Raw genomic sequence first — 17,778 nt, 5'->3', positions numbered from 1 at the left:
TCTCATTTTTATTTTATTTTATCTTTTGGCAATACAGATAGGCTGAGGACTGTCCAAATCTTTACGTTCTGGGTCCTTTTGGCTTAACAATTCCACCTTCAAATCATTTCTCCCTTGAATTCTACACGCAAATCAGGAGAAACCAAGCCACGCGGCCAACACTCTGCTTAGAGATCTCCTCAGCTAAGTATCAAATTTCCTTGCTCGTCAGCTCTGCTCTCCTTAAGACAACGGACTCAAACACAACTCAGCCAAGTTCTTGACTACTTCAGAACAAGGAAGGCCCTCACCCTAGTCACCAATATGTCCCCATTTCTCTATGGGGCCTCATCCATGGCCTTTCTGCGACATCCTCTTCACGATTACTTCGGTGTTCTCCAAGAAGACGTAGGCTTTCTTTGCAGCTCTTCTCTCTTCTGAGTCCTCCCCGGAATCGCCCTGGATGGTGCATTCATCTAGCACGCACCGCCAAACTCTCCGAGCCCTACCCATTACCCAGTTCAAAACGCACTTCCACGTTTGTTATTTGTTACAGCAGCATCCTACTTCTCGGGACCAATCCCTGCCTTAGTCTGTTTGCGCTGCTCTAACAGGGCACCTAGCCTGGGTGGCTTCGGATCAACAGAAATGCACATCTCATCGTTCTGGAGCCTGGAAAATCCAAGCTCGAGGCACTGGTGGATTTCATTTGCGGTGAGTGCCTGCTTCCTCGTTCACAGACAAGCATCATCTTGCTGTATCCTCACTTGGCAGGAGAGGCAAAAGAGCTCTCTGAGGTCTGGTTTATGAGGGCACTAATCCCACTCACAAGGCTGTGCTGTTGTGACCTGATCACTTCCCTAAGGCCCCACCTCCAGACACTATCCCATTGGGGGTTAGGTTTCAAAATATGAATTTTAGGGGGACATCTTCAGTTTATAATAAGGATAAAAGCTAACTGTTCTGTAGACAGGACCGCTCCATATGGCTGCCCATCCTGCACACTGCACAATGCCAACTCTGGAGGGGCTATCTCCACAAGGTGAAGGCACGATGCAATGATCCCTGTTGATGTAACTCTCCAAAAAGCTGCAGAAGTTCCATCCCCAGTTACAGTTGGTATGGTTACCATTCTTATGCAGGCTCTCTATTTGTCAGGGTTACTGGAAGGATCGGATGAAGGAACTGCTCACAGGAAATGGATGCTTGCCTTCCCTCGCCCCCAGTTCTTGCACTGCTGCAAACAGCACACCTAGGGAGAGGTCAGCATCAAAAGGCATTTATTAAACATTCATCTGGCGTAGGGCCCTGCTGGCCGACTTAATAAACAAGGCCCCGCCTATCTTTACTCTTCCTGTTGGTTTTCTCCATATGCTCTCCGACTGCCCCCTGACCTTTTGAAACACCTTCGATAAAATTGGACATAATTGCTTAAAAAGGCTCCAGTGGGCAACTCTACTGTGTACACCAGAGTCCAAATTCCTAGATCTCTATGAGAATCCAGTTTTAGCTTTAAACAAAAGAATTTGTCACGAAAAAAAACAACAACAACAAAACAAAGAAACAACCCCAAACCGAACCAGACAGCTGTTTTCATTGTCTTCCTCCCAAGGCTCTGGAGATCATCACACACACTCATGAGTGTGTAAATCAACGTCTCCCGTTTAACCAGCACCCAGTTTGAGCCACACAATGTGCTAGAAGCTTTTTCTTACACATCATATCTTCAGTGGCTTTTCGCTGCACTGGAACAGACGCCAAAGGTTTTGGTCAGGTTGATGAGGCGCAACATGAGGATGTGAGCTGTTCCCCACCTGCCTCCTGACTCCATCTCCAGCCAGTTGCCTTTTCTCTGTTCTCTAGCCTGGCTGGCTTCCTTTCAATGCCTCAAACATAAATGCTTGTGCCTGCCTCCGGGCCTTTGCACATCCTCTTGGTCTGTCCAAGAACCCACTTCCTTCTTCTCTTTCAGGTCTCAAATCAAACGTTACCTCCTCTGTGAAGTCTTCCCTGGATAACACCACGAGAGACGTTCATCCCTAAGTGGCTCTCCTTCCCACCACCCCACCCCACTGTCTTTATCACACTTCTCAGAAATGACCTCATGTCTCTTGTGCCCTCCCCACCGTAAGCTCCACCACAGCAAAACCTCCCTTATCACATGCACTGGAATACCCATCACCCATAGTGGTGTCTGGCTAAACATACGTGTCCTTAAATGCTTCCTAAACCTGGGAAGCCTTTCATGTGATGCTTCCTATAACTCTGGGAGGCAGACACCTCCTCTGTCCCCTCTATAGGAGCGATCCCCCACTTGCCCTCCTAGAGAGGCTGACCCAGGTTCTGAAGCCAAGGCCCTTGCCCAGAGTCCACGCTCAGTTCAGTGAGCCACAGTACCCCCTCTCTGAAGGTCTCTGTCTGTCTTTAATTTATTTTTAAATTTATCTGAGAAGAAACAGAGGGTGAAAGAGCATGAGAGGGGGAGGGGCAGAGGAAAGGGGGGAGAAGCAGGCTCCCCGCTGAGCAGGGAGCCCGATGCGGGGACCCTGAAAGCATGACCGGAGCCAAAGGCAGATGCTCACCGACTCAGCCCCCCAGGTGCCCCAAGTTTCAGTCTCTGAACACTTAGAGCAAACACACATGCAGCTCTTCTCACATCCCTCGCCCTGGCCTGGGTGCTTACACACACGAACCCAGTTAAGCCCAACAAGGCACCCTGTTGGTATCCCCATTTTCAGGTGAGGTAAAGTAACCTGCCCTCGTTGCAAACTGAGTCGACGGCAGGGCTGAGCGGTCAGCCCTGGGAGCCTAGGGTTCTGGAGTTGATGCTGCGCTGCCTCTCCCCACAACAGCTGCAGCAGCCACTGCACTGCGTTCCCTGGGGGCTGTTCCGTGTGAAGTGCTTTGTATGACTTTTCATATTCAATTCCCATGAAAGGCTCACTGGCCTCCCTGTTTGTCCTCATCCCTCGGTTACCTGACGTCCCAGCACACGCCCTTCAGGTTTCTCGGCAAAGGGCATGTGAACAGACATGCCTTCCCCGACCGCCCAATATAGATGGTGCCCCGCTGTGCCCCGGCTGCACTCCACAGTGCTCTAAGTCATTTTTTCACCTAGCCTTAAACACCCCCTGACATATCAGACTGTATTTCATCAAATATAAAACTCCAGAGGTGCCTGAGTGGCTCTGTCGATTGAGCGTCTGACTCTTGATTTTGGCTCAGGTCACGATCTCAGGATTGTAGGATCGAGCCCTGCAGGGGGCTCTGCACCTAATGTGGGGTCTACTTGGGACTCTCTCTCTCTCTCTCTCTCTCTCTCTGCCTCTTCCCCTGCTCGAACTCTCTATCTCTCTCTAAAAAAATAAATGAAATCTTAAACAAAACTCCATCAAGTTTAAGACCTATCACTGTGTACCTCTAAAAGAATAAAACCTGTTAATCGTAACAACATGGTATCACTGACTACATGTCAGAAATGTTCAAGTGTGAAAAACTGCATCTCAGAATCTGTGAAATAGAATATATTTATTGGTTTATTTGATTACTGTTCATCTATCCCTACTAGAGTGGAAACCCCATGAAACCAGGGACTTACTGTTTATGACCCCAACCGTAGAGCATATAGTTGGGTCCTCAATAAAGATGTGTTGAAATAATTAGAACTGAACCATGCCCTGTAGGGCGAGTGCTACTGTCTTCTCCATTGTCCAGATGAGAACCAACTGTGACACAGAGAAGTCAAGCAACTGGACCAAGATCATACAGTTAGGAAGCCCCTGAATTACCCTCAGACAGTTCAATACACATTAAGCTCTGAGCCACAGACTTTATAGGGTCCCACCAAGCAGTTTTAAGGCTGCTTCAATTTCTTTGTACTTCAGTGTAATTTGGACATGGCGTGCCGTAAAATGAGCCTTGGGGTAGGAATCTCTCAGAACCAGTTCTCTGTGAATCACTAAACTCTACCTCTGACACTATTCATACCCTCTGTGTTAATGAAATTGATTTTAAATTTTTAAAAAAGGAGTAAACCTTACTTAAATAAAAAACAACCACAGTGTCCAGTCTATGGGATGAATGTCCAAAACCACTGGCCTCACGGGCCACCCAAGCTACATGCTCATAAAAGGCAGAACAGGCTCAAATACGGTCTCTGAGACCAAACATACCTAATTCATCTGACCGTGAAACATTAGGGAACACTGAGCTAGTCCGGCTGCTTGCTGAACTAACTGGGCCTTGTCTATAGTTTACAATCAAGATCCTGGTTAGAACAAGATACGCTGGGGCTGGAGCAGGTGAAGGGCCCTTATCACTCATTTTAATCTTTCGTAATTAATTTCTATAATACCCCAAGGTCAGAGCTTTTCATTAGAGTGCTCTCTTCATCTGGGTTTCCTACAGACTAGGACATCTCTCTGTTCCTTTGAAGCATAAAGAGGAACAGTTTACAAAGAGCTTTCTGATACCTCATTCCGGACCATTACAAACAGCCACAGCTGAGCACTCTCTTTTAAAGAAAAAAAACAAAAACAAAATATACTTTAATTAGTCTCCCGCATGCTCATTGGTCTGTTTTTATTGGCTTGTGGCTTCGACCTAATTGGCTTGCTCTCCAAATCCATCCAGAAGACCCACATCAATAGAGGTTATGTTCCCGGAAGGGCTCTATCATTTTATGGTGCCAACACCAGATAAAACAGAGGTGCTTAAAGACCATCAGCTGGTGTAGCATAAAGCTCATTATTAAGGGCAAAAGTCCATGTTTATCCAATATTACAAACAGCTACATTTAAATTGACCAGCGGAGGCCCAGGAAATGTGGATACAGGACACTGCTAGGAGCAATTGTCCACCTGAACTTCCTTACTTTTGAATACTTTGCATTGCATTATTGTTCTTCTGCAGTCAGTGCCATCATCTGTCAACTGAAGAAAACCAAAAGCAAATGGACAAGGAAATCAAGTTCTGGCTGTCTCAATGGGAACATGAGTTCCTGTTCCTGGCATTCCCTAATTTGGTGCTTATTCTACAAGGGGGATACAAAATGCAAGGAAGCTTCCAGAAGCTCTGCACCAAAGCAAACAGGATTGGTGCTGGCAAAGGCTGGGCTGGTTATACGGAGTGCTGGGTTTGGGGGATCCATCTTCCAGATGCCAGGCTTCCCACCCAGTTTCTGTCTCTAATGGGAGGCACACACCGGCTCCCTTGAAACAGCTGACCACCAGAAAGGACATTCCAAGTTTCCTGGGTCCAATCTGGCCCCAGGTCATGCTAAGATACCAGCAACAGTTACCTTTATGGAACGCTTCTGGGTGCCAGGCCCTATGCCACACCCTTTACAAACAGAGTATTGCACACACGCACCCAATCGTTAAACCTCATTGTCCTGCTCTTTTCTTCCCAGCACTCACCACCGTCTGATGATCTTACGTATTTTATTTTCTTACTGTATGTCTCCCCAACCAGAATATAAGCTCTATGAGGATGGGTATCTTGTCTTTCTTATTCCTCGATACATCCACAGCTTCTAGAACATTAAGCAGTCTGTAGCAAGTCCCTAATTATGTGTGGATGAATAAATGATAAAACCTGACAGGGCAGCCTGGGTGGCTCAGTGGTTTTGCGCCGCCTTCAGCCCGGGGCGTGATCCTGGAGACCCGGGATCGAGTCCTACATCGGGCTCCCTGCATGGAGCCTGCTTCTCCCTCTGCCTGTGTCTCTGCCTCTCTCTCTCTGCGTCTCTCATGAGTAAACAACAACAACAACAAAAACTGACAACAGTTCTATGTGAGGTATGACTGCTCCCATTTTCCAGATGAGGAAGCTGAGGCCTGGAGAGAAAACAGACTTGCTCAAGGCCATAAAACAATCCCTGGCAGAGCTAGAATACACACCTGGGTCTCATGATTTCCAAAGCTGGACCTCTTGGACTGTATTTCTGTACACCACTTAGACATGGGCAAGGCTGGAGCTGGCCTTTCCTGGGATGCTGACTTTTCCAACTCCCAACTCAGTGCCTTCATGTTGGTGGCCTCATGATTTGTCATGGAAATTGGCAAAGCGCTATCAGCCAGCCTTCCGCTTTTGGAGAGCTGGTCTACCAGCCGGCTATATGATCCAAATGTGCTCTGCTAGTTTTATTGACTGGCTCTTCCTAATCCTAAAATTCTTGGAGAACCCATTATTCCTCCTGGTCCCTTTTCCCTAAATCTGCTCTTCTACTTTGTTTTTTTTTTGTTGTTGTTGTTGTTTTGTTTTGTTCCTGTTGTTTTCTGCTCTTCTACTTTGCATTGCATTATTGTTCTTCTGCGGTCAAGTGCCATCATCCGTCAACTGAAGAAAACCAAAAGCAAATGGACAAGAAAACCAAGTTCAGAAAAGGAGCAAGCAGTCCTTTAGGGCAGGAAGGAAAGCTGCACTTCTCTCAGTGGGCTACTTTTTTAGACTTAGGGCCCCAGCATTGTCTGCGTTTTTCCACATAATTGGTCCTTACTCCTCACAGACTGACACCCTGAGAGCCCAGGGCAATCTACCACCCATGAAAAGCTTTTCCCAGGGTGATTTGTGGAGATGTGAGTCCTCAATTCCCCCACGTGCCTCCTCTTTCCTCATTAACCTTTCAGAACTATAATTATCAAGGAAACGGAGGGTGTCTGGTGAGTTTCCCTTCTCACACCTCTCTTCTAGCTTGGACAGGGGGGTTGTGTCCATCCAGGAACTCCAGGAAATTCTGGGGCACAGTTCAGAAGAGATGGCAGGTGGTGTTTGATCACGGGACCCTCCCCCTCCCCACCCCATCACAGAAACCCCCCGCCCTCCCAACCCCACGGGAGGGCTGAGCTGCTCGTAAGCCAGAGTGGCAACAAATCTTTCAAGAGGCTGTTTGAAAATGCTTTATGGCACGTAGGGTTACAAGGCTCTAGCTGAACAAATGGAAAAATTAGTCTACCTTAAAATATCCAAGGCAAGTAATTTCCTATCACCTTGTTTCTTAAACGTACTTAACATCTAGAATCTGGGCTTCCCAAAATATGGATAAGGGTCATCAGTTAAAATGGCAACTTGGAGATAAAAAATCTTCTGCTTTAATAGTCACTCATAAAACGATGCCATCGGCCCTTCTGTTTGGAACGGGGTGGGAAGGGGAGTCGGGGTCCAACAACAGCAGTTACCAAGTGTTCTTGAATTTAACGGGCTTGAGGCAGCCCGTGAGCAGGATGCTTACCCCAAGTCCACCAAGGCTCAGCCTCAGACTCAGGTCTGCTCTCTCCACAAGGGCTTCCCAAGGTGAGATACCTGGGTTTGCTTTGGTTTTGCTTTTTCTTGGGTGAAGGTTTGCGTTTTTCTAGCTTTCTCCAGATTTCAAAACTACTTCTCAGCCATACACAGAGTTCCTGATGACAACCACAGCTTGTTTTCTCAGTCTGCTTATAACCTTATATTCTTTGTCCTTTTCGTTTTCCTTTTCCTCTTTCTTGAGCCTTTCTGCTCTTTTCATTCCCTTCATTCTTTCATTTTTTTCATTCACTCATTCATTTATTCCATTCCTTTAACAAAGATTCATTACATAATGTCGATGTATCAGGAATGGAGAGTGCTCATCCTAGCACCTCCGTGGTATACCAGTCAGACATTCTGCCTGCAGAGAGCTTCCTCTTGGGGCAAGGGGGCCATACAAGTGTAAGCAGAAAGGGGAGAGCAGAGCACTGTGGGCATGCACAGGACCTGCTGCTAAGAGCTGAAGAAGGCTCCCTTTGACCTAAGACCTATAAGATGAGCAGGAGTTTGAGAAGGAGGTAAAGGGGAAGAGAGTCCCAGACAGAGCAACAGCCAGTGCAAAGGCCCTTGGGCACAAGGCAGTATAGCTCAGCAAAGGCACTGACCTGAGTGCTGCTGAGCTGAAGCATGAGGTGACTAGTGGCAAAAGATGTGGATGGAGAAATCAGTAAGGGGCCAGATACTGGAGGGCCTAGCCCCCCATGGCAAGAAGGTTGGACGGGATTTGGAAGGTGACACAAAGGTCGGAGCAGCGAGTGACATAATGAATAAAGAAGCAAATTAAGGGTTAACCCATTCTCCACCACACACCAAGGAACAGGGGCCTCTAAATCTCCCAAGATGCCTGGTGTCATTATCGAATGAGTAATCTGGCCCTAATGTTGATGACTGGGGGTGGGGGTGGGGGGAGGGTGGCTATGACTCACAGGGATCTGAAAATAAATCAGCCCTATAACTATAGATGCAAATGAGAATAAATGGAATCTCTGGGGCTGACTGCAGTTGGCCTTTTTTTTTTTTTTTTTTAAGGAGAGGCTGGATACTGAGATACGGGGTCTGCTGAACATTATAACATCTTCCCTGTACCTTTTGGCAGGCGAATTACTTCACAGGCCATGAATATGAGTCACTAAATTCTAAACCTTGGGCAAGAAAACAAAGTTTGATAAATGTGTCCAGCTACTGGAATAAAGACCCAGAGCACAAACAAATCAAGAAGTTTAGACTGTGCCAATGCAAAAGGAGCCCCGGACCTGTGCTTAGTGTTAACACACGCATACATATACACACACTCAGCCACACACACACTCACACGTGCATACATGCACACTCACATACACACACGCCCTCCCTTTCCTCTTTCTTCCCTTGAAATATCAGTTGCAAACACTGATTCCTAATATACCACATGTCTGAAAGGTGACAAAATTAAAAGTAACTAGACGATGCAGAAGAAGTATATTTCAGAAAGTTGGGGAAGGGGTAGCTCATTTAAGGGGAAAAAAAGAAATAAGAAAAAAAATCAGTCAATCAAGAACCATGAATCCAAAAATCTCATCTTCCTCAAAATGTTCTAGTATTCTGTGGATTTATTCTATCTCCAAAATCCCTGTAGTATTTTTATGGATTTAAAGGAAACTACTACCCACATCTCACTTTATTCTCTAGAAAACCTTATCCTGCTGTTATCACTTGAGGAAGTGACTAAGAAGGCCTGGCCTTTAATTATGAACCAAACACCTAGGTTACAGAACTTAAATCCTTATAATGGTGCATAAAACCACACCAGAGGCCTGATTAGCTTGTCCAGTGTTAATTAGAACCCTTCTTAGGCATCACATTCTCTCCCACCCCCTACTTCATGACCTGGAATAGAAAAAGCCTAATTTTTCAAATATATGTTAAATCCAAGAGGTCTAAAAAAAATTTAAAGGCAGATTAAGTGGAGAAGGGGCTACATAGGAAGACTTCCAATTGGCCTTCACACTGAGCCTCTCAAGCCAGCAATAGCAGAAAATCCTCTCTGATCTTTTGTTAGAGAAGACTTCTCTGGATAACCCAGACACTTCCCTGGCTTTTTTTTTTTTTTTTTTTTTTTTTTAAGAGCCAGCATCTTTCAAAATGGTGCCTTCCAATAACCAACAACTCCCAGAAACAGTGAACATCACCGTCATTTGTCAAGAAAATTTGGTAACATTTAAGAGACATTTCCCAAGAAAGGCCTTCCTCCCCGCCATGGAGTTTTCTCGAGTCAAACTCCAATGGCCGTCTCTATCAGGAAAGCTGCCTCTGGCAAGGAGTTGAAAATGAATCTTAGTGGCAAAACAGAAAATTATTTAGTTGTGGGGGGAGACAGAATTAAACTTCGATGGTTTTTCTTTCTTTTCTCAATTGTACTTTTGTTCATAGCTTCAGCTGGGAGAGAGAGTGCACACATTTAGTTTGGAGTTTATGAGTTCATATTTTATAATTAACGTTGCCAACAGGGGAGTTTGATTAATACCACGCAGTGGATTTTGAGCAATGTTCCATACAAATTGCCAAATTTAGCAATAAAATAAATTGGTTATGTGAACATAATTAGTAGGATGACTACTTAAAATTCAAAACTGAATGTGAATAATTCCAAATCATCTGAGCCACAAATCCATTATTTGTAGAGAAGGAGGAAAGTATAGCATTTTGGGTTTTATTTTGCCCTCAACCGCAATGTTATTCACCACCAACCTGAACATAATGGAACTTCTACAATGGGTTGTGGCAATATTTTAGAGCAACCCAGGAGCACGCACATGAGCGTGTGCGCACGCACAAAGGGAAAGTAATAAAGATAAGAAATGCTAAACTGTGAATTTTCATTGCAAATGTAAAAATCTATAACAAATTTTTCAGCAAATGCTGCATTACATTTTTCTGATGTGCTATACATAAACCTCTAGCACACAATTACACAGCAGAGCTTTTTCCCTTTAAATATTCACACGGTACCTTATTGTCGCCCTGGACTTCTGCAAGCCTTTGCTGAAGTTCTTTAATTTCTTCTCCCAGATGTTTATTTCGGTCCTGAGAATCTCTCAGTAGTTGTGCAAGATTAGCCTGGAAATGTCAACATATTACGGAATACAATCAGAAACACAGGAGTGGATAACTTGGGGCTTTGCAAGGCTTACTGAGGCTGGCATCCGGGTCGAGTGGAACCACACAAAGCCCATTAGGATAAATTCATACACGAATGCAGCAAGTGTGCAAATCACACCACTACAAATGCATGGAGGGGAACGGTGTTGGCTTTGAACTTCAGTGAGGGTTGTTCTTTGTTTCCAGAAGGCCTCACAGACAAGTAACGGAAGACTCAGTCATATCAGATTTTTGAGACAAAAAATGGTAAGGGCTCCACACCAAAAATTTCGCAAGTGGATGCAGAGTTCAATTCTAAAATTTGAGCTGATAATACAAGAAAAGTTTTCTTCATTTAGATAGTTTTCTTCTCCTTCAAATAGAACTGGTTTAATGAGCTTTTCTTTGCTAACTCAATGACCAGAATTTCGATCATGAGATGAGGCATCGGGAGAGGGGACAAGGGATGAGCAAACACTTCAGAAATCAGGGTCCAGAGGTAGTCCAGCAGTCCCCTGGGCTGGTTTTTTCACCTCCTTGTTCCCCTCTTTGGGCCCTGTGCTCCTAGGGCCATTCACCTGCCAGTCCCAGCTTCATGACGACATCCCCTCCATAGGATGTGCTCCCTGTTCAGACCTGGGTCCCTCTGGCCCATGTGGATCCCTCTCCATTGCTCGGGTTCTCACCTTGCTTATAGCCTGATCTAACCTTGCAAGAAGACTGCAAGCTACGGAAAGGCAGAGATTCTGTTCTCTACTTCTCGGCATCCGTGACTCTTGCTCCAGGAAGGGCTCGTGTTCCAGCAAATGTTTTAAAGACTTATGATGAGCAAATGAATGAAGGAAGGAAGAAGCAAGCAAGCAATTAGAATATGGCCTTTGGGAAGGAATCATTCAGAAATAGTCATACAGGAGATTTTAAAGACTATCTTGAAGATTCCCTTCATGTTATAGCTGAAAAAACCCAAATCCGGAGACATTAGGGGACTGTAGTGGCCAAATCTCCAAAGACTTCAATGCTAATACATTTTTGGGGGGATGGGCTCCTGGCTGGCTCAGTTGGGACATCTGACTCTTGATCTTAGGTTCATGAGTTCAAGCCCACGTTGGACATGCAGCCTACTTTAAAAAAAATAAAGATTTTTTTCAAATGCTAACACTTTTGGGAATACTCAATTATGTCAAGTACTAAAAAAAGGAATGAAGGTGAAAGAGACTAAAAAAGATTAAACCTTGGCGTGGCTCATCCCTGACTCTACTCTTGATCTCATCTCCCATTTCCCACCAGTTGGAGTATAGGTTGTCTCTACCCTCAGGGTCTTCCCCACTCCAATTCAGCTCACCCCAAGTTTACCTCCTTGCTGTTCCCCAACCATACCAGGCACGCTCCCAGCACACTCCTGGCGCCATTGCCTTATGCTCTCTCGTGGGAATGCTCTCTCTCTAGAACAGCTCTTGGCCCCCTCCCCCTCTCACTTTCTTCAGGCCTTTGTGGAAAAGCCACAGTCTCAACAGAGCCCACCTGGACCTCTGGTCTAACACTGTGACCTCCTTTCAAGGTGGAGACCCTGATCTTCCAAGCCTCTTCCCCTACACTACTTGTTTTTTTTTTTTTTCTTTCATAGCCCATGCCACCACTGTGTAATTTATTTCATGGCTTACTACTTACTACTTATTTCCTGCCTCCCTCTCCCTACAAAAATAGAAGTTCCATGAAGCACAAGGAACTTTGTTCTCTCTATGGATCTACCCCAAGCACCTAGTAGATGCTCCATAAATATTTTCTAAATGAAAGACAATATGCTGAGTCTGGAGGTCGTGGTTTCAGCCTAGGGAAGAATCTGGAATATTAACAATATGTACCAACACTGAAGCCAGTGCTGGGCACAGACCGAGTCTTGTGTGGAAACCTGACTCATCCCTGCTGGCTGGATTTAACCAAGCCCTGTATTACTCAATAATGCGATTTCATTTTCCACCTCATATGTGCAAGTTTCATATTTTAGGATAGTTGTATTCTGATTTTCCCAGATTTCCATTCTTATCAGATAAAAATTTGGTGAGGGATGAGGAAAATTCATTCCTTTAGAAGTAACAAAGTAAGAAAACACCTGAAGACATACAAACAAACAGAAAAATAACAGCTACTGTGACCAACGGACTATCTTTGGAAATTTTTAGAAATCAGAGAAGTTAAGCTGGATCCCAGTCTGCCACTTACTGGGCTGAGTGACCATCGGTGAATTCTTCAACCTCTTAAGTTTCCCCACCTGTAAATACAGCTAACCGCACATACTTCATGTGGTGATGTGCTACCTATATTGAATAGTGGGCATAGGACACCTACCACGGTGTGTGGTATATAGTAGGTGCCAGTAAAGGGATTGGTTATCTCCTCTTGACTGTGTCCTTCCAATAGCTCCAACTCAACCACTCAGGCAGCTGTTGGGTACACATGGCCAAATGCATCCTTGGACACAACAGGCTCCTTTGTGATCCTGCCCCTTCACTATTCCTTATCAATTCATTTACTTATACAACAAATATTTGTTGAGCATCTACCAGGTGCCAGGCACCGTTTTGGACTCTGGAGACACAGCAGCAGCGAGCAATACAGACAAAACACACCTTGCCCTCGTAAACTCACATTTGAGTAAATGATATTACATTTGTTACATTATGTTGTAATAAAATCCAGAGGATCCAGTGGTTAGAGGATGAGTGCTATGGAGAAAAACCAAGTGGGTAAAGGGAACACAGTGTGTCCCAGAAAAGGATCATATTTAAACCAAGACTTAAAAAAAGCAGAAAGAGTGGGACATGAACTTTGTGGATGGGAGGGGGGAAGGTCCAGACAAGGGGAAAGGCACCTGGCTTCCCTCGCTCCCTCTCCCATCACATGACACGATCATGCTGGAAAGCAGTTCAAGGCCATGAGAGGGGGCCCATCCCCCGGGGACCGCAGTGCAGTGATGATTCAACTCTTGACTTTCCTATCCTGCTTCCTCAGCACAAGGTATCGCAAGTGGGCCGCCTCTGCTTTCCCTCCACGGAACCCCAGAACATCTCCCAGACATTAGCTCAGCCAGCATAATCCCTCCCTCACAGGCCGGAGGGACTGGCCCCAAGGAGGGGCCGAGAAGCAGCATCTCAGCACCTCCTCTGCAGGAGACACAGCAAAATTCACCTTCGTAGGACCTGCCTCTTCTTAAGCAGCCCAAGGGGTGCTCAGAAACAAATGCTGGTGCGGGTGACAGTGAAGGGGATCAAGAGGACACCGATCAGGACAAGTGCTGAGCAATGTCCAGGGATGTGGAATCGCTACTGTACACCTGAAATGAACATAACATTGCATGTAAGCTACACTGGGATTAAAAATAAAATTAAAATTTTTAAAAAGAGTATCAGTGGATATTTAATAAACCCCCCCTAAAAAATATCTGCAATGTTCCTAATATTTCCTTTTATTTCTAAAGATTTTTATTTATTTAATCCTGAGACACACACACAGAGGCAGAGACACAGGCAGAGGGAGAAGCAGGCTCCTTGTGGGGAAAGCCTGATGTGGGGACTCGATCCCAGGACCCCGGGATCATGACCTGAGCCAAAGGTAACCGCTCAACCACTGAGCCACCCAGGTGCCTCTTTTTAATTTCCTTTTTGAATCAACAGTGGCTTGAGGCCCTCGGGCAGTGGCAGGACTCTGCTGTTGACTCACCAGCCTCAAGCAGTGGCTAAACCAGTACAACCCGATCTGTCTGAGGTGAAGGCCCGGGTCTCTACCTCCAACCCCGGCACAGGCCAGAACTTTTGTAAAGCACATTTAAAAAAAAAAAAATCAATTACTACAAAAATGAATTTCTGGTGACATCAGGATAAAACCCCAAGTGTTTGGTTGAGTCAACAGACATAAAGTCATGCTGTCTAATTTGCCATGGGAGTCTCTGCGTTCATCGCGGGCCAGAAGCAAGCAGCCTGCCGCCCCAGCATGGGCCTTGGGCCTCACCTCGAAGTGCTCCACGGGCTCCCAGGTGTTGGCCCCTTAGCGCGGGACAGGCACGCGGTGGACACCTCAAAGGTCCCAGTGCCACCTGGAGCAGAGGACAGGGCTGCTTTTGGGAACAACGATTTACAGAGCCAGGGATGTGACTGACAACCGTCACTTACTCCGCAGCTGGCTGAAAAGAGTTTTACCAAAATCAAGCCAGGCACCTGTACAGCAGCCGAGAATGGGGGTCAGTCAGGAGCACAGAGCCTCCCAGCTGGGCTCTAGTAAGCCTACCCCAGCCTTGAAACTGCCCCCCCAACCCGCGGCCCTCACCCCCTTGGCAGGGCCAGCTGGGGGCGGCACCCCGCTTCTAAGCAGGTGGGACCGTAATTTTACATTTCACAGGCTGGGTTCCTTGTCAGCACACATTTCTTCTCTATGGAGTCTTTTCAGCCCTCCCGCCTCCTCAGCTGCAAAACAATAACTTCGGGAACTGGAAAATGTTCTGATAAAGGTACCTAACTCCTTGACATATACCTTAAGGAGGGGGAAAGGCAAAAAAAATAAATAAATAAAAGAAGAAGAAGAAGAAAAAGAAAAAAGAAAGCAAAGTAGTACATTTGAAAGCACTCAAAATAGAGGAGAAAAGTTCACACGATTCTTTTGACCAAAAATAACACCCATGACTCACACACGCTCCCTCTAACAATCCATCAAGCTAGCACGTGGCGCCTGCTTATAATTTATCAGCCAAGCAGAGCATTTTGTCTCTGTGTTCTTGAGAAGGACTCTGCGACCATCAGTTTGCACGAGCAGCAGTGTTAAGGAAATGTCACAGAGGCTGGCAGGACCGGCTCACGCCGGGAAGGGTTCCACAGGGAAGGAAACCCAAACGGAGAGATCGTCGCCTCTAGATCTCTGGGGCGGGAGGTAGCAGAAACAGCAAAAATGTAAAAAGGTGTGCAAAGAAGCTCTTTTAAATATTCAGATCTAGGGGCACCTGGGTGGCTCAGTGGCTGAGCCTTTGGCTCAGGTCATGGTCCCAGGGTCCTGGGATTGAGTCCTACAGGGAGCCTGCTTCTCCCTCTGCCTGTGTCTCTGCCTCTCTCTGTGTCTCATGAATGAATGAATGAATGAATAAATAAATAAATAAATAAATAAATAAATAAATAAATAAATAAATATTCAGATCTAGTGGGGCTGATGATAAAGGTTGACATTTTAGCTCCGATGACAGGGGAATGACTACGGCGGGATGAATCGTAGGACCCGTGTACCGAAGGGACTCTTTCTAGCTGGAAGTTCCCAAACCTTGAGATGGGGAAAGAGAGGCAAGTGAGGTTTGATGAGAATGTAGCTGAGACACCTGAGGCCAGAAGGAGCAAGGCACATCCTCGTCAGGGAACAATTCAACCCCCAATCACAAGGGGGGTGTGCAGAGGTGTGCCACCAAGGCCAGCCATGGAGGTGGGCGCCGTGACGCTTACGGGAATTCTCTCTGCACAGAGATGAAGGCCACAAACCCTGACAGTTCTCGTGAAGGCAAAGACTGGGAAGTTCGAGAGGGCGGTGTGGATCTCACCCCAACTTTTCCGCTTTTGGGGGGCCGACATTCTCCCTAAGGTGGATAGTCCCACGGGCAAGGGGAGCCATTCGTCCAGCTTTCTTCGAGTCCCAGAGCATCCGAGGCTCTAACTCTTGCCTCTACCCCTGGTTTCCATTCCCTTATAAGTGCCATAAAATACATCAGAGCGGTTTACACTCTAGATGCAATACATTTTTTAAACTCACGAGAAATGATGGCAGGGAGATTTTTTTTTTTAAATGATATATTTGGCAATGACAATCGCTGTTAAGGACTCTTAACTCTTGTTAAGGATCATCTTGTTGATGATCAAGTCATCAACACGGCTCGCAAGGAAGGGATTTCAGGACACTAGTTACAAGAGACAGCCCTGAATCTTTCAGATGGGGCGACAAGGGTCCGCTACATAGCATTTTCCTCCCTGAACGAAGAGAAGCAAAGATGGATATAAAGCAGATCAGATTATGCCACTCCAAAATATTCCACTCTTGCCATAAGGATATTTTGAGCTGAGAGCAACTGAGAATCAACAGATACAGAGAGTTCCCTTCCCTCCTCCCCATTTCTGCTGAGAAGCAGGGCATAAATTTCCCCTTGTAATGGGGAGCCACCCTCTTCCACACCAGGAAGAAACAAGCAGCCCATCACCGGAGAGCCACTCGGGACACCCCCATGAGTCTGCACAAACAAGCTTCACTAAAATAACCCTCGGGGTGCCCTGTTAGTTTTCCTGTACATTTCCTAGTCACTTTCCTATAGTCGATCATCCCTGGAAGCCCAAACCCCCTTTCTTTTATTAAAATGGTATATAAGAAAAATAAATAAAAATAAAATAAAAATAAAAAATAAAATGGTACATAAGTCCCCAAGCCAACCACTTCACCTGTAAACTCCCATACATGTAAAATAGTCATGAAGTTATATACTTTTCCCTCTTCTATGTTTTGTTAGTTAAATTTGCAGGCCTCCATTCACTGAACCTAAGAGGTTAGAGGGGGAAAAAAACACAAAATAAAAGAAAGCGATGCAAAGTTTAAGATTAACCTCCCATCCTTGCACTAGCCACTGGGAAGAGCAGAAAAGGGGGCAGGCCACTCTTCTTCACCTGAGTCCCTAAATAATCCAGACTGGCAAACCAGGGCACAGGGCAATACTCCAGGGACAATCCCTCATGTCATCATGGACCTCTGTAATTTATTAGATACATAGCGCTGCTGTAATCTGGCCACGGAAAAGTTAGTCTACATCACAATGTAAAAATGATGTTTACCAGAAAGTCCTGTAACTTACCTCCCAATTTGCATATTGACATATTGAAAGTGCAAGTCAAAAGCGGGAGGGGGAAAAAATAAGTAAGAGATGGAGAGACAGGTGAAACCTTGACCTATGCACTTCCTCCAGAACAGTAGGGAAAAGAGAGGGGGAGGAGGGAGGAGACAGAGATGAGACTTAGACACTGTGCAGCTGGACATGGTGTTTGGAAGTTTGATGCTGTGTTGGGGGTGCCTAGGTGGCGCGGTTAAGCGCCTGCCTTTAGCTCAGGTCGTGATCCCGGGGTCCTGGGCTGGGATCGAGTGGGGAGTCTGCTTCTCCCTCCTCCTCTGCACACCACCCCCCCACCCCCGCCGACCCCCGCTGGTGCTTGCTCTCTCTGTCTCTCTCAAATAAATAAATAAAATCTTAAAAAAAAAAAAAAGTGGATCCTGTGGACTTCTTAAAGCCGCACCACCGATAGGGCAAAGTACTCGATTAAACAAGCATATATTAAAAAAAAAAAAAAAAAAAAAAGGTTTGACGAAACATCAAGTATACTTGAGCAGGGTGAT

The 17,778-nt window shown here is 45.8% G+C and overlaps 1 protein-coding gene across 2 annotated transcripts in view; it reads right to left on the bottom strand.

Annotated features, from left to right (window-relative positions):
• CCDC149 (coiled-coil domain containing 149) overlaps nucleotides 1-17,778 on the bottom strand; it is a 102,691-nt gene that overhangs the window by 40,597 nt on the left and 44,316 nt on the right. For both annotated transcript variants that reach the window (XM_072808924.1, XM_072808933.1), the window contains exon 4: nucleotides 10,252-10,359. In XM_072808924.1, the coding sequence (XP_072665025.1) occupies nucleotides 10,252-10,359 (108 nt within the window). The remainder of the gene's footprint in view (nucleotides 1-10,251; nucleotides 10,360-17,778) is intronic.

This window comes from Canis lupus, chromosome 2 (genome assembly GCF_048164855.1).
Source record: "Canis lupus baileyi chromosome 2, mCanLup2.hap1, whole genome shotgun sequence".
Classification (NCBI taxonomy): domain Eukaryota; kingdom Metazoa; phylum Chordata; class Mammalia; order Carnivora; family Canidae; genus Canis; species Canis lupus.
Note: the sequence above shows the minus strand (reverse complement) of the source record. Positions and strands in the feature narration are given on the sequence as shown.